The 26448-nt window shown below is 45.1% G+C and overlaps 2 protein-coding genes and 1 long non-coding RNA gene across 8 annotated transcripts in view; 1 reads left to right on the top strand and 2 right to left on the bottom strand.

The window, feature by feature from the left end:
• LOC143528040 (uncharacterized) overlaps positions 1-26448 on the top strand; it is an 80697-nt gene that overhangs the window by 39478 nt on the left and 14771 nt on the right. The gene's annotated exons all lie outside the window — the stretch shown is intronic.
• Positions 1452-3422, bottom strand: vipb (vasoactive intestinal peptide b). Of its 2 annotated transcripts, none has more exons than XM_077023515.1 (6): positions 3295-3422; positions 2978-3105; positions 2715-2822; positions 2430-2534; positions 1972-2103; positions 1452-1840 (listed from the first exon to the last, which is right to left on the bottom strand). In XM_077023515.1, exons 2-6 carry the CDS (start codon positions 3094-3096, stop codon positions 1729-1731), a joined length of 576 nt encoding a protein of 191 aa, XP_076879630.1. In that variant the 5' UTR covers positions 3097-3105; positions 3295-3422; the 3' UTR covers positions 1452-1728. The 2 variants fall into 2 exon arrangements, with proteins under 2 accessions (XP_076879630.1, XP_076879631.1); XM_077023516.1 differs by having other exon boundaries at positions 2715-2819.
• On the bottom strand, positions 8960-14638 carry sult6b1 (sulfotransferase family, cytosolic, 6b, member 1). 4 transcript variants are annotated; one of them, XM_077023497.1, is made up of 8 exons: positions 14491-14638; positions 11580-11820; positions 10970-11079; positions 10688-10777; positions 9888-10014; positions 9695-9789; positions 9384-9540; positions 8960-9266 (listed from the first exon to the last, which is right to left on the bottom strand). In XM_077023497.1, the coding sequence occupies exons 2-8, from the start codon at positions 11776-11778 to the stop codon at positions 9139-9141; spliced, it is 906 nt and encodes a 301-aa protein (XP_076879612.1). In that variant the 5' UTR covers positions 11779-11820; positions 14491-14638; the 3' UTR covers positions 8960-9138. The 4 variants fall into 4 exon arrangements, with proteins under 4 accessions (XP_076879612.1, XP_076879613.1, XP_076879610.1 ...); XM_077023498.1 differs by having other exon boundaries at positions 11580-11823; positions 14491-14631; XM_077023495.1 differs by lacking the exon at positions 14491-14638 and adding an exon at positions 13192-13383 and having other exon boundaries at positions 11580-11823.

The following is a 26448-nucleotide window of genomic DNA, read 5'->3' as shown; positions in this document are numbered from 1 at the left end:
GATACTTGGGGTCTTTCGCTCACACGCCACACATCCGATTTCTCACGCCGAAAACAAAATCTAGTTTATTTACCTCTGATCCATATCTATGATTCAATGAGTTACCAGTTCGCTCTGGCGCAAACACTGGCGATCGATCGATCGCAATATAATATTTAATTTTTGTCCATTTTACGTTCGCCACCCCCCCCCGGCCACAATTTACGTTCGCAGGACTAGCATTTCTCTCAAAGTCGAAGTCACATAAAGGTAGCCAGAAGTAACGAACTAAGACACACTAACGCTAGCCAGATTCATCCTTCATGACATAAACATTACGATAACACAAAAATGACCTTCAGACCGATCATATTTACATTTACATTTATGGCATTTAGCAGACTAAATATATGTCTATCATATATTAATATGCTCAATTGTATCAATATTCAGAACATAGTCTGGGTTCTTATGGGTTAATAATGATGGGGAAATGCTACTTTAGCTTGCTTACTACTTTTAGTATTAATAGTAGCGTAGTAAGTGCTAATTTCCTTCCTTTAAGTTGTTTCAAATTTAATCAAAGTAGCTACTAAGTAGCCATAAAGGTAGCCAGAACTAACGAACCAAGACACACACTAACGCTTGCCAGATTCATCCTTCATGACATAAACATTACGATAACCCAAAAATGACCTTCAGACATTATCATATATCTATCATATATTATTGTTGCTTATAAATATCATTCTTCCATCTGCTCCCGCGACATACTAAAACACTATCTGGATATTACGTTACATACATCTAAAACTACGGCACGTCTAGAACTGCAGGTCTAGAACTGCAGGTCTAAAACTGCGGTTGGCTCTCCGGGTGTGCAATTGGATGATGTAGACCGCGGAAAGATTTAATTGATTACCCCTGCTTTAGACGTTCGGATTGGTTTGAGGCCCTCTGCTGGCAACACACTGGAACAACTCCTACAAGCTACTTGACGATTGCTTTGACGAGATCGCTTCATAGTGCGCCTCGGTGTATTACATTGGATAAAAGAGGCAGGTGTCGTTTGAAACGCCATTTTAACTTTTCTAATTACTCTAGTAAAAATGTAAACATCTTACAGTTTGTTAGTATATTCAGGTTTTCTGTATAGTAACCAGTCTAAGTTCAATATGTATAAAAACAATTTTAAATCGTCAGATTTAACACCAGTAGCCGTTACTGTGCATCAAGTCCCCTGAATGTACGTCGCATTCCACGTTCGTTAGCGAGTAGGATATATCCTTATTGTCCATGTTTGTGGCGACGTCTTACATTTCTCATGGGTTTATTTTAGCATATGCCTACATTTAAGTTGTTATCCTTATTGTTTTTTTGTTTTATATAATAATAAATTAGTTATGAAGCCTTGGAAATCTGAACAGGTGCGATCATCGCTATCTAGAAATTCTAGGAACAAGTAGCGTCAAAACACTTAATTTCAGTTTATTGAGTAACACACAAATGCATCTTATATTTGCTTTTATGTACGTATGAGGATAGATGTGTGTATGATTTGAAATATCAGTTTGCAGCTATTTAAACAGCTTCCTCAGAATGACATGCTCACAGTAATAGTAGAAAAGAATAAAAACAAAGGAAAGCTGATGTAAAACACAGTGCCTGTTCGTTAATTAGCTTGCTCGTTTAACATACGCCCCTTCCACACCGTCCTGGTTAATTAAACACTGGTTTACTGGAACGCGGTCATACCAGCGGGAGCTGTTGGAGGAGTTGGTCCACAGTGTCCTCGTAACTTTGCGGCAGCGGGAGTTGAGCGCTTTTGGGCTGGTTAGGGATGGTTAAGGCGTCTTCTGGGCTGTGGTATCATACGAAGAAGAAGTCAGAAAGAAACTTGACGCGCAGGTGCACATGTGCGCACGCGACCATTAGGCCTATCGCAGACAAGCGCGAGCTAGTCGGTTAATTCTTACCAATGCAATTGCCTACCTCCTCTTTCCTGCTAAAACCGAGTTTAGGTATTTCTTGGCTGCCATCTGTTTACGGTATCGGCTGTAGTTGTCTGTGAAGACTGCGTCTGAATGACGTTTCATGGGTAGCTGGTCTGTGACCAGATCATCGCTGCAGTGGACAAATTACCAAATTATAGCAATCGGATGTCATTATTAATCCGCCATCTGGTATTGCTACTGACCAGATATATTTAATCTTAATTACATATTACGGCTATCACAGTCACGTGACCTAATATGACCGTTTTAAAGGGCAGCCGTACTCACCATTTCGCGGCATGTTGCACATACACATCGCAAACAAATCTTAAAAAGGTGTACTGTACATTTATATAAAGATAAAATAAATATCTGTAAAAATTCATTTTAAATTGTATCGTTATTCCTGCAAAACTCCTAAAGGTAGCTTACAATTATAGAAGGACTCGTCTCTACCTGACACGTTTTGCGAGTAAAGACTCGAGATATTCTTTCGCAGAAAGCTGTCCGAGCAATTTGCTGTATCCGCTTGTGAAAAGCCCATCAGCGTGTCTTGATGGTCTATGCCAGATAGTAAAGATAGCTACTCAGTTAACATCCGTTATTTCCCCCAACTTATCAACCGAAGTAGTTTTCTTTTAAAATGTTGAAGATTATAAAAGCCTACATTTTAACCCGTTTTAATATGTCGTGAAAATATCATAATGACAAAAATGCAGTTCAGGAACAATGATTTTGTACCTTTCCACTGCATTTCCGATTTCGTATAGAAGTTTATACATTTCCAAATCTTGAGACGGCTCGCTCGTCCACGCGCCTTCCCCATCACCATTGAGGGCACCCGATCTACTGTGGAATAGAATATCACCGCAAGTCATTCTTCACTCTTTCATACGTGAGATACATGAAAAGTAAATAGTCTTATCCTGTGATGTATATTTCTTGTTCATAAAGACATAACTTGAGTTTTATACGTTCTAAAATAGGATTTACTCTGATCTCACCTAATAGCTGAGTACGTGGTGATCGCCGGCAGAGACAGACTTCTGCAACACAGCACGCTGCAGATGGCCAAGAAGAGAAACTGGGAAGTGCTGACCGATGCCATGGTTTCCTTAAACATCTGACAAACCTTAAAACAGATAGTTAGCTTTAAAACAGATAGTTAGACTTATCTAATTCTAAAATTCCAGGTATTTGATTTTATGAACAATAAAATTTCGCTAAAATGTAGTTTCCGAAGACTACAAACTTGTTTGTGATGTGGTGCTCTACGAAATAACGTCTTTAGAAAATACATTTCAAATGTAATTGAGTTTACCCCAGAGTTTTCTTGTGGCGCTCTCCAAGGTTCTGAAACACGCACACTCGCTGTCCCGTTACGGTACGACACGCTTCCTAAGGGAAGGTTATACGCTCCTGTCACTCAAGATTCTTCTTATTTCGTATCTCTCTTGCGATCCCCTCATCTTATATAGCGGATTGTTCTCTTTACTCAGTGCTTTCTTGCGTCATGAAAGGTCTCAGTAGAATTTGAGACGCTGGGGAGAGAGTCATCAACAAAGCGGCCACGCGATAAAATTGAATTTCACTGAAGGATGCAAGTTCATCTTGAAACTGACTCACTTTTAGGTGTAAACGTGTGTGCAATGGAAGTTAATTGATTCCTAATTGAGTCAGTAAATAATAAAAAGTTACTCATATTCCAGTAGCAATACAATTACAGTAACACAGGAAAGGATTTAATGTTGGGATGTGCCATAGTCCATAAAATAATCCATGGGTCCCATATAAGCAACAATCACAAATCCAGCAAAAACAGACCCCACATGGCACCATGGGAGCCACCATGCCAGAGTTTGAATATGTTGGCACTTGTGTTTATGCAACATGAGATCTCTGATTTGCACCATCAATGTTTGTGCTTTTTTGACTATTTGTCAAAAATAGTCCTTGCTGCCCAAAAATGTGGCCTATTTGTGCACATTCATTTTTTGTTGTCAGATATCTGTGTTGCACGTAGCGTGTGTGTGTGTGTGTGTGTGTGTGTGTGTGTGTGTGTGTGTGTGTGTGTGTGTGTTTCACAAGACACACTCATCATTAGCCCCATTAGATTCTGAAACTTATGACAGGATGGAAGTTGCGCCATGGTCATTATAAGAATCAGCGCATACACAGCGCCGTCCCCCTCTGTGCATTTGTCCACAGGGTCAATCTGATTATGAAATACTGGACCTCCACTAATCCAATTCCACCTCACATTTTCTTGGGCAGGTTCAGGTCAGGGAGGGACAACCCAAACTCAGAAATATAAATGTGGTGGAACATTTTTAGGGTTTAAAATACAGTTCCCATCATTTTAGATATGAAGTTCTGCTTATATTGCTCCAGATGTATTTGTTAGTTTGTTTTGTAATCTAACAGATGAACTTTACGATGAGTAAGAGTAGAAATCCATATGTTGTATCAGCAGTAAAAAATTATGTAAAGTTTGTTCTTTACACATATCCACAATAACGAGTTTACCAATAGGCAATAGATTCAGACCAACTGATATTCAAGAGTTTTAATTTATTTAAATCATAAATCATTAGAAAGCATGTTAAAGGTATCACAAAGTAAGTAATATAATAGAGCACAACTAACTAAACAGTAGCCACAGTCACCCAATTTGGGCTGTATTTCTTGTTTTGCCATGAAGAACACAATTGTCCAATACAATGGTGAATTAATTTGTCATCTGCGTCTTTCCTAGTGAAGGAACTAACAGGTATGTGTACCCACATTCTCTGAAATCACCCTAGAGTCGTTTCCCTCACGCTGGGTTCCCCTGATGCCAAGCACATAATTGCTGAGAGACAGAGCTGTTGTGAAGGCATGTGTGAGCACAACAGAGGCGCAGACATGGCTGAGGTAATGGTGGCCTGTGAGCCTGTTTTGACCGGACTACACTCATTTCCTGTGACTGTTTTGACTGGACTACACTCATTTCCTGTGACTGGTGCTGTGGGACTATCTGTCCATATCCCTGGATGAGGGCACACAGAAACCAGGGAGGGAAATTGACCACTAATACAGAAAGCTCTTCTGGTGATTGGTGCCTGGTCTTGTGAAGGCACATGATGCCTTTTGGCTAAACTCCCAGTGACCTTTGTCCTGATTTGCTTAAAAAATAATGCATTTGAAGGTTGGATAATTTCAACAGCCTCCTAATTATGTTAGCCTTTCATTCTTGTCTCATATCATGATATAGAACTATACTTTGATGTCAAAATTTGTCAAAAGATCTTGCGAAAACCCGATCACATACATACATAAAAAAATAAATCTGAAAGTGCCCCTTCAGTTTGACTTGTTTGTCCTTTGATAAGTGAAAAATATTCGATGGAATATGAACGCTCTACGCCATCTCCCCCTCCCTCTCCTACATTGGTAGTGGTTTACCCATATTTAATGCGAACATGATTCTGCATTGCTCTGGGCTAGACTTCACATTTGGACCAGCGCGTGCCTGTGGCCTTGTTTGCCAACAGAGCAGAGCAAAGGAGAACATTGTGCAACACCTGTCCACTCGGATTCTCCATGGATGAATGAGAAGCCATTTCCACCTCACACCAGTCAGGTCTTTATTATCCTCAACACCCATCTTCAGGAGGTCTCCATTCAGCACCTTTATTTTGGAGTAGTCACCAATATGGAGGGGGGGGGGGGGGTTATACTATGTCATCCTACACACACAGCCAGAGCACAGTGCGCTTAGGGAGATTTTCGCAAGGATGCCAGTGCCATATTACGAATTGCATGTTGGATCAAGTGAGCAAGTCTAGCTATCTGCGTACAGAGATCATGCTGTAGCATGCTGGAACTTAGGCCCGTGATCCTACTGCAGTTTGGCTGACACACAGTTCCTAACTCTGTGGTGTGTAGTGTAATGGCATCAAGACTGTAAGGAATTCTCTCCTTTACATCTTCCTTTGCAAATGGTGGCCTGAGCTCTGTCTGTCCTTCTCTGTCTCTGGATAATGGTGAAATGGTGAACAGAAATATTTGGTTCAGCTATTTTCCAACATTCCTTATCGTGACAATGTGTACCAACACCCCAGTTTGGCAGTGCAGAAACATAGTTCTTAAGGTCCTTGAGATATTGTAGAGGCATGTCAGCTAAAGCTCCCTCTCAAAATCTAAAGCCATCAGCAGTTCTGGCAAACTTCATAAACCTCTGGTGCCTTACCACTGTGTAGCTTTCCAAGTACCCCAGCGCCTTCAGCCAGTGAGATGGAATCTAACCCCCTCTCTGGTCCCATGTCTTAGTCATGAGACGTGCTTCTTGGGTTAAGAAGTTCCATCCTAAACATGCTCCTTCAAATGCTTGTCAGTATTTCTCAGTCATGTTCATAGCTTCTCTACCCTTGCTGAGCACAGCTTGAATGGAGTCCCTCCTTCCCTTCCTGAATTGTCACAGTTTTTTCCAGAACCTTTTTGAGACTGTCCATACTGTGGCTTCTCCAAACCTCTGTATCTGCCAAAGCCACAATATGTTAAGCCTGCTGGTAAACTACAGCCTCTATCTTCTGCTTGATGGCATCCCGCTGGTGTTCACCACTGTGTTCTTGGGTTGCTGCCAAAACAGAGCGTGTGCAGACATCACACTTCTCAGGCTCCCTGGAGTAGCATATGCCAGGGGACTGGAAAGACTTAGTCTGATTGTCGATCATCGGAATCAAGAGGAACAATGTCGAATCATTCCTGGCAGTGGATTGACCGATCAGCTCTTTACTTTCTCCCAGTTAGCTGGGAGAGCCTGAGTCTGCCTTTCCACTATGTATGTGATATATGGATCTGCAGAGGTCTGTGCCCAGAGTTGCTCTGTGGGTGGAGCTCTGGGAGTATGGGGTGTTGGGGCAGCTAATGCGGGCCAGTAGATCTTTGAACTCTTGTAATAAGAGCTGTGTTTGTATCCTCTGCTTTATGCCGGTCCTGTTCAGTGTGGGTCTGCGACTCTGCCAAAGGTGCACCTTATCTTATCTCCAGTTTGTGATATTCATTGGCAAGGCATAGCCAATGGCAGGAGAGGGGGGCTTTTGATTGGGTAACCAGAAAGTTGCATTGCTACTGTCTGCAGACAATGGTGTCCTTCTGGCCTTCTCATACAGAGGTCTTCAATATGCACCTGAGTGGTTTGCAGTCAAATATGAAGCAATTAGTATGTGGATCTGCACAGATCAGCCAGTGGCCATGGTTATCTCTCAGAAAAAAAGAGATAAAATGCTTTTTTAAGCATCTCAAGGTCAGTGGCATAGTGCCCCACCACAAGAGGCAGTATAATTTTTATTTTATTATTATTTATGACACCCCCCCCCCCCCCAACTTGAGGGCCCTCCACTCCAGCAAGTGGTGGGAGTGCATAGAGATGGATAGATCAGGTGTAGCCGACGCAGCAATGCATTCCACCACCCATGAAAATCCACCATCCATGATAATGAACTGAAAGGGTCTGGCTACAGCGAACATTTCCATCTCCAGCCCTGGAGATCAACCATTCAACCATCCTTCCAAACATCCTGTAGAATTTAATTCCAGCATATCTGGTATCAATATTCAGATGCTGATGAAGAAAATACCATTTTCTGCTCTTCCTGTGTCTCCTCCAATTTACATCCAGAGTAGCTGGACTGTTTAGGGACATCGCAAACAAACAATAAAAGAACAGCTCGGTCCTAATTCTGCGTGGATTGATACTGAAAAGGGCAGCCGGTTGACATTTTATATTGTGCTATCACTAACTGGGCAAAATGGCTTTCTCGAAGCTCAGATATATTGCTGCAGCATGATCATGATGGCCTCTACAGCAATGGCAGGAGTATGATAAATTGGGTTCTTGAAAATGACATTACAGTTCACTTAGGGCAGGTCCTGTTCAGACTTTGCTGTTTCAAACCTGGTCAGTGGAGAACCAGCACGAGCCATCATGGTCAGTCTGTAAACGGATGAGAGCAAAAATAACTCTGGAAAAAAAACATTTAAAGTCAATGTGGTGTTTAAACTAATAATCATTTAATGAAACTGTTTGAATTGTATTAGATGATGAGCGTCATGGTGAATCATTGTAGGTACAGCCTCTGCCACGACTGTGAAGTATTCTGAATATTTGTGATTCTTCGATGGTTTTGAGTCCGTGTCCTCGACGTGAGACAGCGAGCCCGGTGTTCATTAACACAGCGGCTCGCGGTCATCGCAAATAATGAGTCTGAGTTTTCATCTGTGTAAGGGCCGTCAGTAAGTGGCTCTTTAGTCTTCAGCTATGGAGGAATCGCTGAAGAATCTTGTCTTCTTGAAATATTGCTCCTCATTACTTACCAAACACTAAGAACCTAAATCCAGAACTGCACTCCATTTGCATTCTACACATTTTATAGGAAAATGTATTTCCACATGAACATTTATTATGAAATTTCAAGTGAATCTCAATAATTATTTATACCCGTGTAATGTGTATGTAGGCCTATGTATATTATAGATAGTTGAACTTTAGAGAGGGTCTGGTGTGCGTTTGACAAGTTAAACTTGGCGTCAGCTTGGCGTCTCAACTGTAGTTGCAATTACATTTTTGTTTAGGCTTTTTTCCTTTCTTGAGTAATTGTCTTGTTTTGGCATGAAAACACCACATATTAGTAATGACTTCACGATCTACGGTTCCTGTGATGTCCATCTCCTTCTGATTGGTTTTGCACTACAGGGGCTCTGGCCTTATTAGACCTCATTAGATCCGCGAGCAGACTCTTGAGAATGGTGACGGCAAGACGAAGGCTCTTCATGTCGACATCTACGAGTCGAGGCTTTTAAACACGAATTAACATTCACATGCCATTTCAAGATAGAGCATAGAGTGTATTGTAAATTGCGTACGCATCCAAGAGTGACCGCTGTCAGTTCCTATGCTGCGTGCAATTGCGCCATCTAGTGGTATGAAATAGCAGACTTAAAGAAACCTTTAGTACTTGCTTTTATTTAGTAAACAATATAATATAATTAATAAAATTCTATGGTTTATGTATCATAAATGATTTAAAAAGTTATACAAGAAAATAAAAACTCAGATGGTGCATTTCTCCTGGTCCACAGTCAGCAGATGCTGAGCTCAGGTGGTTAGTCAGTGATCCTTCGTCTACATGCAGTACTGGTCGTATTTCAGCTTGGCTCCCAGCTTGGTTCCTGCAAGTTTCTTCTGGAATTCTTCATCCATTTGTTTGCTCTGGGCCTCACTAAAGTGGTTCCTCCAGTCACCGACCTCACCTGTATCGAGAGAGGATAGACAGGAAGATGTAGTCTGCACATCTGATCTTCTGTCAGATCACGCACGCATCAGGTTTATGGGAGCTACCAGGCCGGTCTTTCCATTTGCTTACTCACCTTTTCGGAAAAAAACTTGGCTGTAAGTACCATAGGACTTTTTGGAGGTCTCCACCATGGCACTGAATGTAGTCTCCTCAGCAATGGCTTTGACTTGCTCGTCCGTCAAGGGGAAGCTGAAGAAGTCGGCCACTTTCCGGATACCTTCCGGAAGGTTCTGGAAAGGGAGAAGGACACATTGCTGTTCTAGGAAAGCATCTCTACATCCTTGACTGAGGCTGTTGGCAAAAGGAATCTAGACGATAAACTGGGCCTTGCTTGTGCATCATTTTCTCACTATTGGCCTATAGGTGGGGAAAAAATATACGTACTTCCTTCAGCTCTTCATAGGTCACGACCTTCACGTTTGGCTCATCTATATGTTTCTCCCAGGCCAGGGCATGGTCAAAATATGAACCCCAGGGCACTGTAGAGAGTATACACTCAGGTTCCCACTTAGACACATCTACTCAGTCATCAGTGTACAGAATCTTGTGAGAATCTTCTCCATAGTGCTGTACCCACCTTCACCGTTTATGTAGTCTGAGAAGAATGTGTCCCAGGACTCAGCCTTGGGCAGAACTGGGTTTTTGTTCATGAAATGGTAATAAGATACAGCGGTGTCTTTGGGGTTTCGAAACACCACCAGCATCTGAGAACAAAACACACATCCCATGCAATGATGAATATATTACATCGGTGTCACAACATGTCTGCAGATGGCTTTTGAAGAAGAAAAAAACACAATTATAAATACTCTTGAGGTGTTTGCTTAAATGTTTTCGGTTCTTAACTTGACTGGACTCACCTTGCATCCAACTTGCATCCCATAAACACTTATTCAGTAGAAATTGCTCATAGGTGTTCACTTTACCAGCAGCTGTCTCAGAGTCATAATAGCAATACACTCACCACATTTTATAAGAAAAATACACATCCACTGGCCACATAATCCTAGGTGTAGGATTACAGACCATAGCCTGTCTGTTGATATGCACACACATTCTCAACCAAGCAGAGACACAGACACTTACAAACTCTGTCTGGCCTCATACACTAATACCAGCACAACATCCACTGTCGTGCTTCTACTGTGTAGATGTCACTGATGGTCTGCTAGTCAGTTAATATCTGGGGGAGAAAATGCCGTCAGCTGAATATAGCATTGCTGGCAAACCGTTTACGGGAAGGTTCTAATTGTATATCTATAAGTGAGGTGGGTGTATACCCTAAAGTGGCCAGTGAGTGTAGGTGAAAGGTCAAAGATTAAAAATGGAAAAAAACTTTAAAATGTAGAAACCAGCGGCACCCTCACTATCACCGACCTTCGTTTTCTTGGTCTTAAAAGACGCAGGAATGTTGTCATAGTGCAAGTGGGATCCTATGAGCCTCCGAGATGGGGATTGTGCTACTGTCTGCAAGACAAACATTCAAGTAGTGAGAAAGGTCATACAAAATAGCACCGCCTCCATCCTGAGAGCTGAGGTGCATGAATGCTAACTTTGTGTCATCATCTTGGCCCTGGGCTAGGCAGGAGCTATTGTAATCTTACACATCATACTGATGTTTCTGCAAATTTGTTGCGGTATTCCGGTGATGTTTCCCACCTGGTGCACATCTGGAGACCAGAACTCGATCAGAGGAGGTCTGTTGGGCACAGTCAAGCCAGCAGACACGCTCATGATTTTCCGCATCACTGCCACAATCCAGTTGAACCCTGAGATAAAGACATTTACATTTATTACATTTATGGCATTATGGCAGACGCTCTTAACCACAGCGACGCTCAAAGGTGCTTTTGAATGATCCTCGGAGCTCAGAGTTTAGCCTGAGAGCAGATGTGTTTGTGCTCAGATTGTTGCTTCCACAATTCCTGTAATTGTCTGTGCTCTAAACACTGATTAGTGCTGTAGGCAATGCTGCTGTCGGCGTTGCAGAACACACTGTAAACCCCATTAAAAGCCAAATGAATAGTGCAGTGATCATCTTGCTTCATATTAGGGTTTAGAGATTGTGGGAAGTTCAGAAGAATAGGACAGCAATGGAGTGGTGTTGGCAGGACCGTCAGTAGCTGATTGGTGCTGGTTGTTATGCAACGCGTAACCCGATCCTGTTTCGCCCTTTTCCCCACATTCCTGCACAGACCGAGAGTCCCCGTGCCTTTACGCACAAAGGAGGCCCAGTCTCCCGTTCTCTCGGAGAGCGCACCAAACTTACCACACTTGGGGTACGCTATCATCATGACGTCCTCCTCCCTCGCCTCCATGTGCTTCGCGGCGTCGAGGTTTTCCGGCGGGCTCATGATGGTGGAGTAGAGAATCCCGTTCCGTTTGTACAGCTTCTCCTCGTCCTTCATGCGCAGGCCGCGCTCCATTCTGTTCTCCAGCTGCTCGATTTGCGCCGCACAAGAAGTCATCTCAGCACGACTGCGGAGAACACTGTGGCCCCACTTCTCGTGCTGCTAGTGGAGTGTTGTGCACACAGGAAAGAGGGAGTGGGCTAGATGGTGTGTGTGTGTGTGTGTGTGTGTGTGTGTGAGTGTGTGTATGAAGCCAGTCCCCTCCCACAATGTAGTGGCATGTATGAGAAACATCGGTTAGGATGATTCAGCACACTACAATTAGCTATGGCAAAATTATGAAGGTCTAATAGTCACATCTTTACACATTTTATACACAGAACAAAACTTTTAAAATGATGATGATGATTGTTGTTGTTGTTGTTGGTAGTAGTTATATAAGATATGGTGACCAGATGTCCTCTTTTGTCCAGGCGGAATATCACAAACGTCCAGGATCTTATTTTACTAGAGCTTACATAGAATTTAATAAATTCATTATCATTAATAAATTACAACTGGCACTGATATCATGTTTTATGTCCCTTTAGTCACAAACTCGTGTCGCATTTCTCATATTCCGCATATTCAACGCTCCCCTGGCATGTATGACCCCCCCCCGGTCCTGCCTGGCGGGTTTAGTTAATGATCTCACTTGAGACCGCCGCTCTCACGCGATCCTCCACAGTGCTTTTTGTCTTCCCGCCCGCCCGGCTCGTTCGGCTCACGCGAACACGTAGCTGTCAGCACCATTTGCTCTGTTACCGTGACTGTGCTGTTATCACTGTTTGCTGTGTAAGCGACACTGTGGGCGTGTGAGTGTGTCTAAAGTTCGACCCATAACATTTAGGAATCCAAAGGAGGAAGGAGGCGGTCTGTGTTAAATCCTGACACAGTCTTTCCCATAGACTGTTCTACGCATCAAAAGTACCTTTGCAGCCTTGAACAAATCACAAATTTCCAGTGTTTGTGTTTTGAAGATTTATGGGATTGAACACAGACCTTATTCAGTCGGGCTTTTATGTTTGGAAAATATTATTTCTGGAGCTTTTTTTTAAAGTTTAATTCCTGAGAGAAGATAACAGCCACTAGAGGTCACTATTGTGATAGGACAATAGTCATAGTTTGTTAAACCGGATTTTTAACTTTTGTTTTATATTATGTACACATTGACCGCTGTAACAGCTGCCGACCAACAGATAAAAATAAACGACCTACAACATTAGGTCTAAATGGGAGTGTTTAGTCCAGTTTAATCATTACTATGCACATAATTTGTGTGTGAGAGAAATTAAAAATTGTAGTAAAATACACAAGGTTTCCAGAGAAACAATTAATTATAATAATTATATATATAATATATACACAAAAAAAACAAGATTACACAGCATAGTTCATAGTTCTGAAGCAGTGTGCCAAAAGAATAGTGTTGACATTTTGGAATAATCTGAGTGTCCCATCTGTCACTGCTGAAGGGAGTTCCCAGCTTACCAGCGCGTTGTTGATAAGCAGATTTCCGTTATGGAGAGGCAGGGAGTGAGAGACCCATCTGCCGTAACACTGCAGGGTTAGCGAGTACGTTCTCGCATTAGGCCGCGCACAACACACAGTGCTGGTTTGCACGCGAATGAGCTTGCAGACCGCCCTGCGCATTCGACGTGACGGCATGCTCGTAGATTTGTGACTATCCCACTGAGCAAAGACACTTCGTTAGACGTTCAGAAGACGTCCACCGAAAAGCCAGAATGAAAGTTTTTGCGACGTCTTTTTTAAACGTCTTTTGAACGTCTATTACTGCCGTTCAGTTGCAGTTTTTGCACATCCACTGACATCCAATAAAGGTCCTAGTCAGACGTTCAGATAGAAAACTCGTCATGCACGTCCATAGACGTCTAGTTGAGGTCCTAGTCAGACTCAGATTTTGAACCAGTTTTGAACATGCACCGGACGTGCAAAAATGGGCCTGGACTGACCGACGTGATACAGACTTGATTTTAACGTCTTTCTGGCGTCGGATGTTTGCTGGGATGTTGACTTAATCTGTGGTTTCATGCAAAATGCGTGCTTACAAAGCAATGGCAACTTTTGCAAACCCAAAAGCAGGCTGTGTAGATGTAGATGTAAAGGTTTGTGCGAGCCTTCCCGCCCTCCCGGAACCCATAGACATTGCATTGCAGCGCCTACACTTAAAAAACTTTAATATGAGAGTCTACGAGAGCAGTCGGGGCGATTTTCAGTCAGACTAAAATCTACAAGGAATGCACCTCAACGCTGATTGGACAATGGCATTCAGAGGCAAGAGAAACTGTCCAGAACAAGCATAGCAAGTTAAATGCCGTGATAGAATGTGAGAGAAAAAGAAACTTCCTTTTCATCCTTTCGTGGTGCGTCGCCCAATCGCCCTAATTTACAAACCGCCCCTGATGATACAAGCAGAGGGTTGCATGTCTGTGACGATTTTAGGATGGCGGCAGCCTAAATCAGATCCATATCCAGACGTTAGCCGGTGTTCTGTCGAGTTGTGCTACTTTGGTGAAAAATGTTTCCAGTTGTGTGTTTCCCATAAAATATACCCTAACTCAGTATTATGACGCATTGCAATTATAAAATCAAGTACGTGCACACTGTATGTATGGACAAGGGAATCATGGATTTAAATCCATTATAGCTTCCTTATTGATATTTTACATGCATGGGTAGCATATCTCGATAAGCTGATATCATACATCAATGCTTCCATGCACGTGTTTGCTGACAAAAACATAATAATAAACATAAGAAATTACTCACCTGAACGTAAACTCGACAGAAACAAATGACAAGCCTGTGGGTCTGCGCAAAACCGCAAACTAGCACACGTCGATGCAAAGCACAACTCGACAGAACACCGGTCCTTCGAGAAAAACTGCCTTTGGCTCACTGAAAATGGTGTGTGTGTGTGCGTGCTTGCGTTGACATGCGTGCGTGTGTGTGCTTGCGTTGACATGCGTGCGTGCATATGTCCGTGTGTGTGTGTGTCATAGGCCTAAGCAATTACCAACTTAAGGTTATTCGTGACAACAGGAATCAAATTACTGCACAGGTCAGATAATTCAAAGCTGCAGTTTGCATACACAAGCTCCTCCATGCACACCTCCATATGAGTGTGTCGGAGGTGAAATCAAAAGGTCCCGAATGCACACTTTCCCAGGGTGCGTGCCAGTCGGAGGAAACAGCATGTTCTCTGACCAGATCAGGCCCTAACCAATGTGGTGCCCTAGGCAAGATTTTGGTTGGTGCCCCCTGCATCATCAATCATCAGGTTGATTGTATCAGTATTAATTAAAGAAACAAATAAAAAGCAAATGAATTATAAACATTAGAGGTGTCTTCAACTAAGGATTTTCATAGTCTAATCTGATTCGTCAGATTTTCCCTTTAGTCAACTAGTAGTTGAATTGGGTTTTTTTCTTATCTAGAGTACCTTAAACAGGATCCCGTTATCATTCAGGATTTTTTCCACTTCAAAGTAAACACCTAAAACACTCAGATAAATGAATAAACATGGTAGGTTGGCTTTATTCAGCTTTTATTTATTTACTTATTTATTTTTTAATGAAACATTAGAGAACATTAACAAAAAAAGTCACCAAAAGTGCACAGTGCGCATATCGAACTATCAGACAGGCACTGTGCAAAATGTCAAAAATATTTTAAATAAAATATGCCTGCCTTCTTCTTCTTCTTCTTTCAGCAATTCCCATTTAGGGGTCACCACAGCAGATCAAACTCCTCCATCTGGCCCTGTTCTGAGTATCCCCCACTGACACACCAGCCACTCTCATGTCCTCTACCACTGCATCCATAAACCTCCTCATAGGTCTACCTCTCCTCCTCTTGCCTGGAAGTTCCATCCTCAAGACCCTCCTATACCTCTCCTCCCTCCTCTGTACATGTCCAAACCATCTCAATCTTGCTTCTCTAACTTTATCTCCAAAACATGCTACATGTGCTGATCCTCTAATAAACTCATTTCTGATCCTATCCTTCCTCGTCACTCCAAATGAGAATTGCAACATCTTCATCTCAGACACCTCCATCTCCCTCACCTGTCTCTTTGTCAGTGCCACTGTCTCCAGTCCATACAACATAGCAGCTCTCACCACTGTCCTATAGATCTTTCCTTTCATTCTAGCTGACACCCTTCTATCACAGATCACCCCAGACACTTTATGCCATCCACACCACCCTGCCTGCACTGTCTTCTTTACCTCTCTTTCACTTCCTCCATTACTCTGTACCCTCGACCCTAAGTAGCTAAACTCGTCAACCTTCACCAAATCAACTCCTTGTAGCTGGACCTGTCCACCGTCTGCCCTCTCATTCACACACATGTACTCTGTTTTACTCCTGCTCACTTTCATTCCCCTGCTCTCCAAAGCATATCTCCATCGTTCCAAGTTCACCTCCACCTGCTATCTACTCTCACTACAGGTCACATTGTAGTAATCAGCAAACATCATAGTCCAAGGGGACTCCTGCCTAACCTCGTCCGTCAGTCTGTCCATGACAATTGCGAACAGGGAGGGACTCGGCTGATCCCTGATGTAGTCCTACCCCAACTTTTAACCCGTCTGTCATTCCTACCACACATCTCACTGCTGTCACACTGTTCTCATACATATCCTGCACTACCCTCACATACTTTTCTGCTACTCCTGACTTCCTCATACAATACCACAGCTCCTGTCTCGGTACTCTATCATAAGCTTTCTCTAAGTCAACAAACACACAATGTAACTCCTTCTGTCCTTCCCTATACTTCTCCATTAACACTCTCAAAGCAAACATAGCATCTGTGGTGTACTTACAGTGGGTTGCAAAAGTATTCATACCCCTTGAACTTTTCCATATTTTGTCACATTACAACCACAAACATAAATATATTTCACTGGAATTTAATGTGAAAGACCAACACAAAGTGGTATACAATTGTGAAGTGGAAGGAAAATTATACATGAATCAACATTTTTTTTACAAATAAAAAACTGAAAAGTGTGATGTGCAAAATTATTCAGCCCCCCTGAGTCAATACTTTGTGGAGCCACCTTTTGCTGCAATTACAGCTGCAAGTCTTTTAGGGTATGTCTCCACCAGCTTTGCACATCTAGTGACTGAAATTCTTGCCCATTCCTCCTTGCAAAACAGCTCAAGCTCAGTCAGATTGGATGGAGAGCGTTTGTGAACAGCAGTTTTGAGATCTTGCCACAAATTCTCAATTGGGTTTAGGTCTGGACTTTGATTGGGCCATTCTAACACATGAATATTCTTTTTTTAAAACCACTCCATTGTAGCTCAGGCTTTATGTTTAGGGTCGTTGTCCTGCTGGAAGGTGAACCTCCGCCCCAGTCTCAAATCTTTTGCTGACTCCAACAGGTTTTCTTCCAAGATTGCCCTGTATTTGGCTCCATCCATCTTCCCATCAACTTTGACCAACTTCCCGGTCCCTGCTGAAGAGAAGCACCCCCAGAGCATGATGCTGCCACCACCATATTTGACAGTGGGGATGGTGTTTTCAGAGTGATGTGCAGTGTTATTTCTCCGCCACACATAGCGTTTTGCATTGTGGCCAAAAAGTTCAATTTTGGTCTCGTCTGACCAAAGCACCTTCTTCCACATGTTTGCTGTGTCCTCAACATGGCTTCTGGCAAACTGCAAACGGGACTTCTTATGGTTTTCTTTTAACAATGGCTTTCTCCTTGCCACTCTTCCATAAAGACCACATTTGTGTAGTGCACGACTAATTGTTGTCCTGTGGACAGTTTCCCTCACCTGAGCTGTGGCTCTCTGCATTTCATCCAGAGTCACCATGGGCCTCTTGGCTGCCTCTCTGATCAGTGATCTCCTTGTTCGGCCTGTAAGTTTAGGTGGACGGCCTTGTCTTGGCAGGTTTACTGTGGTGCCATACTCTTTCCATTTCCGGATGATGGATTGAACAGTGCTCCGTGAGATGTTCAAAGCTTGGGAAATCTTTTTATAACCTAAGCCTGCTTTAAACTTCACCAAAACCATATTCCTAACCTGTCTGGTGTGTTCTTTGGACTTCATGATGCTGTTTGCTCCCCAATATTCTCTTAACCAACATCTGAGGCCGTCACGGAGCAGCTGTACTGAGATTAGATTACACACAGGTGGACCCTTTTGAGTCATTAGCAGTCATCAGGCAACTTCTGAATGCAATTGGTTGCACTCAGGGAAAATGGGGCTGAATACTTTTGCACGTCGCACTTATTAGTTTTTTATTTGTAAAAAATGTTTTGATTCATGTATAATTTTCCTTCCACTTCACAATTGTATACCACTTTGTGTTGGTCTTTCACATTAAATTCCAGTGAAATATATTTATGTTTGTGGTTGTAATGTGACAAAATATGGAAAAGTTCAAGGGGTATGAATACTTTTGCAACCCACTGTATAGCTGACATGAAACCATACTGCTGCTCACAGATCTCTACCTCTCCTCTAAGCCTAGCTTTCACTACTCTTTGCCAGATTATCAGGCTGTGACTGATCAACTTTATTCCCCTGTAATTACTGTTAAACTCCACTGTTTATCTCAAACATTTCCATGCCTACACTGGAATATCATCCGGTCCAACTGCCTTACCACACTTCATTCTCCAAATTGTAGCCCTTACTTCCTCCTTGCTCACCTGGGGCACTTCCTGATTCACAACTTCTACCTCTTCTAACCTTCTTTCCCTTTCATTCTCTTGATTCATCAGTTCCTCAAAATACTCCTTCCACCTTCTCAAGACACTCTCCTCACCAAACAACACATTTCCATCTTTATCCTTTATCATCCTAACCTGCTGCACATCCTGCCCATCACGGTTTCTCTGTCTGCCCAATCTATACAGACCCTTTTCTTCTTCCTTAGTGTCCAACTTCTCATACAGCTTGCTATATGCCTTCTCTTTAGTTTCTGCCACTGCTCTCTTTGCCTTAAGACACATCTCCTTGTACCTCTGTCTACTTTCTTCATCTCGCTGAAAATCCCAATTCTTTTTAGCCAACCGCTTTCCTCTCAAACTTTCCTGAACTTCCTCATTCCACCACCATGACTCCTTATCTATCTTCCTCTGTCCTGAGGTCACACCAAGTACCTTCCTAGCCACATCCCTCACTGCATTTGAAGTCTCATCCCAGGTATCCAGAACACCACCACCGATACTCAGTACCTGCCTCACCTCATCCCTGAATTTTACACCACAGTCCTCATCCTTTAACTTCCACCACCTGATCTTAGGTTCCGCTCTCACTCTCTTCCTCTTCTTCACCTCCAAAACCATCCTACATATCACCATCCTATGCTGTTTAGCTACACTCTCCCCTGGTAACACCTTGCAATCATTAGCCTCTTTCAGGTTTCGTCTCCTACAGAGGATATAGTCGACCTGTGTGCATCCTCCCCCACTCTTATGTTACCCTGTGCTCTTCCTTTTTCTTAAAGTAAGTGTTAACTACAGCCATCTTTATCCTTTTAGCAAAATCTACCACCATTTGTCCTTCTGTATTCCTTTCATTAACACCATATCTACTCAACACCTCCTCATCACCACTGTTCCCTCCACCAACATATCCATTTAAATCTGCTCCAATAACCACTCTCTTTTCTTAAGGAACCTGCAAAACAACTTCATTATCTAACTCTCTCCAGAATTCTTCTTTCTCCTCCACATAAGCATAAGCACTGAGGAGCATAAGCACTGATGACATTCATCATCACCCCATCAATCTCTAACTTTGCACAGATCACCCTGTCACTTACTCACTTTACCTCCACTACACTCTTACTAAACTCATCCTTCAGGATTACCCCTACTCCATTTCTCTTCCTGTCTACACCATGATAGAAGAATTTGAAGCCACCATGAATGCTCCTGGCCTTCCTCCCCTTCCACTTGGTCTCCTGTACACACAGTATATCTATCTTCCTCCTCTCCATCGCATCAGCTAGCTCTCTCCCTTTACCTGTCATAGAGCCCACATTCAACGTATCAACTCTAACCTCCACCTTCCTGCTCTGCCTCCTCTCCTTCAGCTTCAGAACCCTCTTCGCCCCTCTCCTCCTCCTCCTTGTCCCAACAGTAGTGCAATTTCTGCTAATGCCCTGGGGCAGGATTGGGCAGTATGATGACAGTATTGTAAAATTGTGGCAGTATATTAACCAAGTGACATGACACAATGTGCCAAATCTATACTTTGTAAGATCTGCTTACAAAAATTATCCGCCAAAGATGGAAACACATCAAACATGCATTCTTATATTAAAACTAAGCACCCTTCAATTACAATTCAGCATGTGCTATAGAAGTCCCGACTCAGTTACCACTTTAATTGTAGCTTTTGTCAAATACAAAAATACAAAAGAGATGATAGAAGGTGATAGGTGTCGTGTGTTGCTATTATAACTATTAATTTGACTAATATTATTAAACATTGAAATGAAGGTTATGTGGACTTTGCTTGTTTTCACATTTATTAATTGTTCATTTGTAAAAAAAAAAAAAAAAGAACGCATGCACGCGAGCGCCCCCCTGGACAGACGACGCCCCTAGCATTTGCTTATATTGCCTAATGGAAGGGTCAGCCCTTCCTTTGACTACTAACCCCCACCACCACTCTGCCCCCCCTCATCACTGTTTCACACTCCACTCCCCCTCATCACTGTCTCACACTCCACCCCCTCATCACTGTTTCACACTCCACCTCCCCTCATCACTGTCTCACACTCCACCTCCCCTCATCACTGTCTCATACTCCACCTCCCCTCATCACTGTCTCACACTCCACCTCCCCTCATCACTGTCTCACACTCCACCTCCCCTCATCACTGTCTCAAACGCCACCCCCCTCATCACTGTCTCACACTCCACCCCCTCATCACTGTCTCACACTCCACCTCCCCTCATCACTGTCTCACACTCCACCCCCTCATCACTGTCTCACACTCCACCTCCCCTCATCACTGTCTCACACTCCACCCCCCTCATCACTGTCTCACACTCCACCCCCTCATCACTGTCTCACACTCCACCCCCTCATCACTGTCTCACACTCCACCTCCCCTCATCACTGTCTCACACTCCGCCCCCCTCATCACTGTCTCACACTCCACCTCCCCTCATCACTGTCTCACACTCTGCCTCCCCTCATCACTGTCTCACACTCCACCCCCCCTCATCACTGTCTCACACTCCACCCCCCTCATCACTGTCTCACACTCCACCCCCCTCATCACTGTCTCACACTCCGCCCCCCTCATCACTGTCTCACACTCCACCTCCCCTCATCACCGTCTCACACTCCACCTCCCCTCATCACTGTCTCACACTCCGCCTCCCCTCATCACTGTCTCACACTCCACCCCCCCTCATCACTGTCTCACACTCCACCCCCCTCATCACTGTCTCACACTCCACCCCCCTCATCACTGTCTCACACTCCACCTCCCCTCATCACCGTCTCACACTCCACCTCCCCTCATCACTGTCTCACACTCCGCCCCCCTCATCACTGTCTCACACTCCACCTCCCCTCATCACCGTCTCACACTCCACCTCCCCTCATCACTGTCTCACACTCCACCCCCCCTCATCACTGTCTCACACTCCACCCCCCTCATCACTGTCTCACACTCCACCTCCCCTCATCACTGTCTCACACTCCACCTCCCCTCATCACTGTCTCACACTCCACCCCCCTCATCACTGTCTCACACTCCACCTCCCCTCATCACCGTCTCACACTCCACCTCCCCTCATCACTGTCTCACACTCCGCCCCCCTCATCACTGTCTCACACTCCACCTCCCCTCATCACCGTCTCACACTCCACCTCCCCTCATCACTGTCTCACACTCCACCCCCCCTCATCACTGTCTCACACTCCACCCCCCTCATCACTGTCTCACACTCCACCTCCCCTCATCACCGTCTCACACTCCACCTCCCCTCATCACTGTCTCACACTCCACCCCCCCCTCATCACTGTCTCACACTCTGCCCCCCCTCATCACTGTCTCACACTCCACCTCCCCTCATCACTGTCTCACACTCCACCCCCTCATCACCGTCTCACACTCCACCCCCCTCATCACTGTCTCACACTCCACCCCCCCTCATCACTGTCTCACACTCCACCTCCCCTCATCACTGTCTCACACTCCACCTCCCCTCATCACTGTCTCACACTCCACCCCCCCCTCATCACTGTCTCACACTCTGCCCCCCCTCATCACTGTCTCACACTCCACCTCCCCTCATCACTGTCTCACACTCCACCCCCTCATCACCGTCTCACACTCCACCCCCCTCATCACTGTCTCACACTCCACCCCCCCTCATCACTGTCTCACACTCCACCTCCCCTCATCACTGTCTCACACTCCACCTCCCCTCATCACTGTCTCACACTCCACCTCCCCTCATCACTGTCTCACACTCCGCCCCCCCCTCATCACCGTCTCACACTCCACCCCCCCTCATCACTGTCTCACACTCCACCCCCCCTCATCACTGTCTCACACTCCACCTCCCCTCATCACTGTCTCACACTCCACCTCCCCTCATCACTGTCTCACACTCCACCCCCCTCATCACTGTCTCACACTCCACCCCCCCTCATCACTGTCTCACACTCCACCTCCCCTCATCACTGTCTCACACTCCACCTCCCCTCATCACTGTCTCACACTCCGCCCCCCCCTCATCACCGTCTCACACTCCACCCCCCCTCATCACTGTCTCACACTCCACCCCCCTCATCACTGTCTCACACTCCGCCCCCCTCATCACTGTCTCACACTCCACCTCCCCTCATCACTGTCTCACACTCCACCTCCCCTCATCACTGTCTCACACTCCACCTCCCCTCATCACTGTCTCACACTCCACCCCCTCATCACTGTCTCACACTCCACCTCCCCTCATCACCGTCTCACACTCCGCCCCCCCTCATCACCGTCTCACACTCCACCCCCCCTCATCACCGTCTCACACTCCACCTCCCCTCATCACCGTCTCACACTCCGCCCCCCTCATCACCGTCTCACACTCCGCCCCCCTCATCACTGTCTCACACTCCACCTCCCCTCATCACTGTCTCACACTCCACCTCCCCTCATCACTGTCTCACACTCCACCCCCTCATCACCGTCTCACACTCCACCCCCCCTCATCACTGTCTCGCACTCCACCTCCCCTCATCACTGTCTCACACTCCACCTCCCCTCATCACTGTCTCACACTCCACCTCCCCTCATCACTGTCTCACACTCCGCCCCCCTCATCACCGTCTCACACTCCGCCCCCCTCATCACTGTCTCACACTCCACCTCCCCTCATCACTGTCTCACACTCCGCCCCCCTCATCACTGTCTCACACTCCACCTCCCCTCATCACTGTCTCACACTCCACCCCCTCATCACCGTCTCACACTCCACCTCCCCTCATCACCGTCTCACACTCCACCCCCCTCATCACTGTCTCACACTCCACCCCCTCATCACTGTCTCACACTCCACCCCCCCCATCACCGTCTCGCACTCCACCTCCCCTCATCACCGTCTCGCACTCCACCTCCCCTCATCACTGTCTCACACTCCACCTCCCCTCATCACTGTCTCACACTCCACCTCCCCTCATCACTGTCTCACACTCCACCTCCCCTCATCACTGTCTCACACTCCACCTCCCCTCATCACTGTCTCACACTCCACCTCCCCTCATCACTGTCTCACACTCCACCTCCCCTCATCACTGTCTCACACTCCACCCCCCTCATCACTGTTTCACACTCCACCTCCCCTCATCACTGTCTCACACTCCACCTCCCCTCATCACTGTCTCACACTCCACCCCCCTCATCACTGTCTCACACTCCACCCCCCTCATCACTGTCTCACACTCCACCTCCCCTCATCACTGTCTCACACTCCACCTCCCCTCATCACACTTTTTTATGTTCCATTTTTGTTCCATTGTATTGGGTTCTCTCACCCTTCTGTCTGTTTGACTGTGCATCTAGTCTCTTTCTACAAGCTCCTGTCTCCTGGATTATACAGAGAAATAAAGTCAAGTGTTATTTACAATGCGCCACCTTGTGGTTGCCCCTTACATGAACGAGGCCTCATGTTTAAGGTGTGTGTCAGATCACTGCAGCTGAACTCAGACCTGACGAAGCGAAACAGAGCGTTTTCCCCGGTGACTTTGCAGCTGCATGAAGAGCTGCATTCGGTTATTCATGCCTCGTTCCTCCCAGCCCCATGTTTCTTCTGTTTATTTGGGGCCCATGCAATAAACATGCTCTATTTAGAAACAAACACAAGGAGTCTTTTGTGTGTGTGTGTGTGTGTGTGTGTGTGTGTGTGTGTTCAGGGTGGGGAGTTGGGGGGTGGTCCAGGTCTCAGTTCCTCTGTGTCCCAGTGTCTGTAGAGTTTGTACAGCTGGGTGCAGCCATGCAAAAGCAGGTCAAACGCCTTGCCTGGAGAGCCTGTTCATCCACCCCCACCAAACCCCACCCACATATGACTACATCAGCACGCGTGTGTGTACGGACATATGTGCACATGGACACATGCGTGCATTCGTGTGAGTCCCATTAGTATGTTCTTGGGTCATAGTGTCTGTGTATAAATATATGTATGTCTGTGTACGTGTGTCATTTCAAAACTGAATTGACATAATATGGCAGTTCATGTTTTCCGTTTTTCATTTTGCGACGTTAGGTCTGAACAGGGTCTCTGCAGATGGCCGTCCCTATCCCCACCGCGCTGTCGGAGGGCCTTTTGTGCTTGGCTGGCCTTTTCTGGACATGTAGCGTCTAAATTGAATGTGACTCAGTGGGGAGAGAGGAAGCGCCGGGTAGCCGGGTTTTACCACGTTTCTACGGAACGTGATCTCCGACACTTAAATACTGAGGAGTGCTGTGCAAAGTTGAGGCGGTTCTGTCAAAGTCAACGTTTCTAAATGTTTTGGCTTAAGCTGCATGTGTATTTCTGCATTTCTAATTTTTTGGGAAAAAGCTCTTGAAAGCGTCATCATGACATTTGAGGCATCCTGTATCTCATTTTACAGGGTATTATCCACTGTGGACCGAAACTGGGGCAACACGTGATCTTCATTTCAGACCCTCAAAGTGTGTGTGTGTATGTGTGGGTGTGTGTCTGGGTGCACATTAAGCAAATCATGCGAGAAATCCCTGAGTCCTAGATCTGAGAGAAGTAGGCCAGCTTCAATGTGTATGGATTATGGATTATTGTATGGATTACTGGATTATTGTATGGATTATTGCCCAAGTTGGCTAAACATGTCATTGTGGCGTTTGGAAACAAAAGTACTCCACCGTTGACAAGGAGAAAAGGGGACAGATGTCCTGATCTGTCCCACACATCACTCCTGCGGGTCTCTGGGACCCCACTCCTGACGTAGAGCACCCCAGTCAGCCCAAGCCTCCATCTTCTCCATCTACACAGCTCCAATGGTGGAGATGTTCGCAGAGCTGGTGTCCAGTCTCAGTACAGATCTGTACCATGGAGCTATCCACCCAGAGACAATGCACGTGTACACGATTTTTTCCAAAATATTGGTCTTTTATCTTTGACTTTTTATGACCTGCCATGGACCAGTTGTACTGGTTCTGGCTATTTAAATGAAATATGTTTAAATACTATACTATAGAGAAACCTAGGTTAAACCCAAGTTAAATTACCATAGGTTCTATAAATGATAATATGTATGTTCAAGGCAAATCTGAGTTGGTCCATGAGTTCTGAACAGTGGCGCAAAAAGGGGGCATGCAGCGTATGCGACGCATAGGGGCGCTGCACTAGAGGGGGCACCAAATCGATGAGATATAATACTGAATTTGTGTCCATCTTACGTTCGCCACCCCCCCCCCCCCCCCCCCCCCCCCCCGGCTCAACAACTTTCGTTCAGGGGGCGCCGATAGTATGTTTGCATACACCTCAGAAAGTAAGTAATTGCAACCCTGGTTCTGAACTTAGCTGATGGATAAAGCAGAAGAGAGCCATCACTGCATTCAAATAGCTGATCACTGACTACTCAAATTGCTGATCACTGACTACTCAAATTGCTGATCACTGACTACTCAAATCGCTGATCAGTGATCACTGCATTTCACCTTTTAGGAACGCTCACTCAGTACATGCTGTGAACTTTAATTGACCTGTGTGGAGCTCAGTCCACCACAATGTGAACTCTATATAACCTGTGGGGGTGTGTGTGTGTGTGTGTGTGTGTGTGTGTGTGTGTGTGTGTGTGTGTGTGTGTGTGTGTGTGTGTGTGAGAGAGAGAGAGAGAGAGAGAGAGAGAGAGAGAAATGAGTTAGAATAATGAAACATTAATGACAGAAAAATCCATAGCCCCTTTGCAGCCTTACACACACACACATACACAAGTACCCACATGAACACATCTTCTCTGGCACAGTTAGCTGGATGGCGTGCTGCTTCTGTGTGCATGTGTGATGTCCTGTGTCATTTTCATTCCTCTTCCTTGTCCTAAAAGTGTATGGTGGTTCAGGAACACGTGATTCTGGGTGTGAGGTGTTGGAGGGCATCAGCAAAATGTTGTTTGTGTTGAAGGAAAGGAAAGGTTTTTTCAGTAATCTAACCCGTGGTGAGTCAGGAAAATACTGAAAAGAAATTAAAGCAACTTTTTACATGTGGGTAATTTCTGTGTGTG

The sequence above is a fragment of the Brachyhypopomus gauderio genome, chromosome 12 (assembly GCF_052324685.1).
Source record: "Brachyhypopomus gauderio isolate BG-103 chromosome 12, BGAUD_0.2, whole genome shotgun sequence".
NCBI classification, from domain to species: domain Eukaryota; kingdom Metazoa; phylum Chordata; class Actinopteri; order Gymnotiformes; family Hypopomidae; genus Brachyhypopomus; species Brachyhypopomus gauderio.
This window is presented reverse-complemented; position numbering and strand designations above follow the sequence as displayed.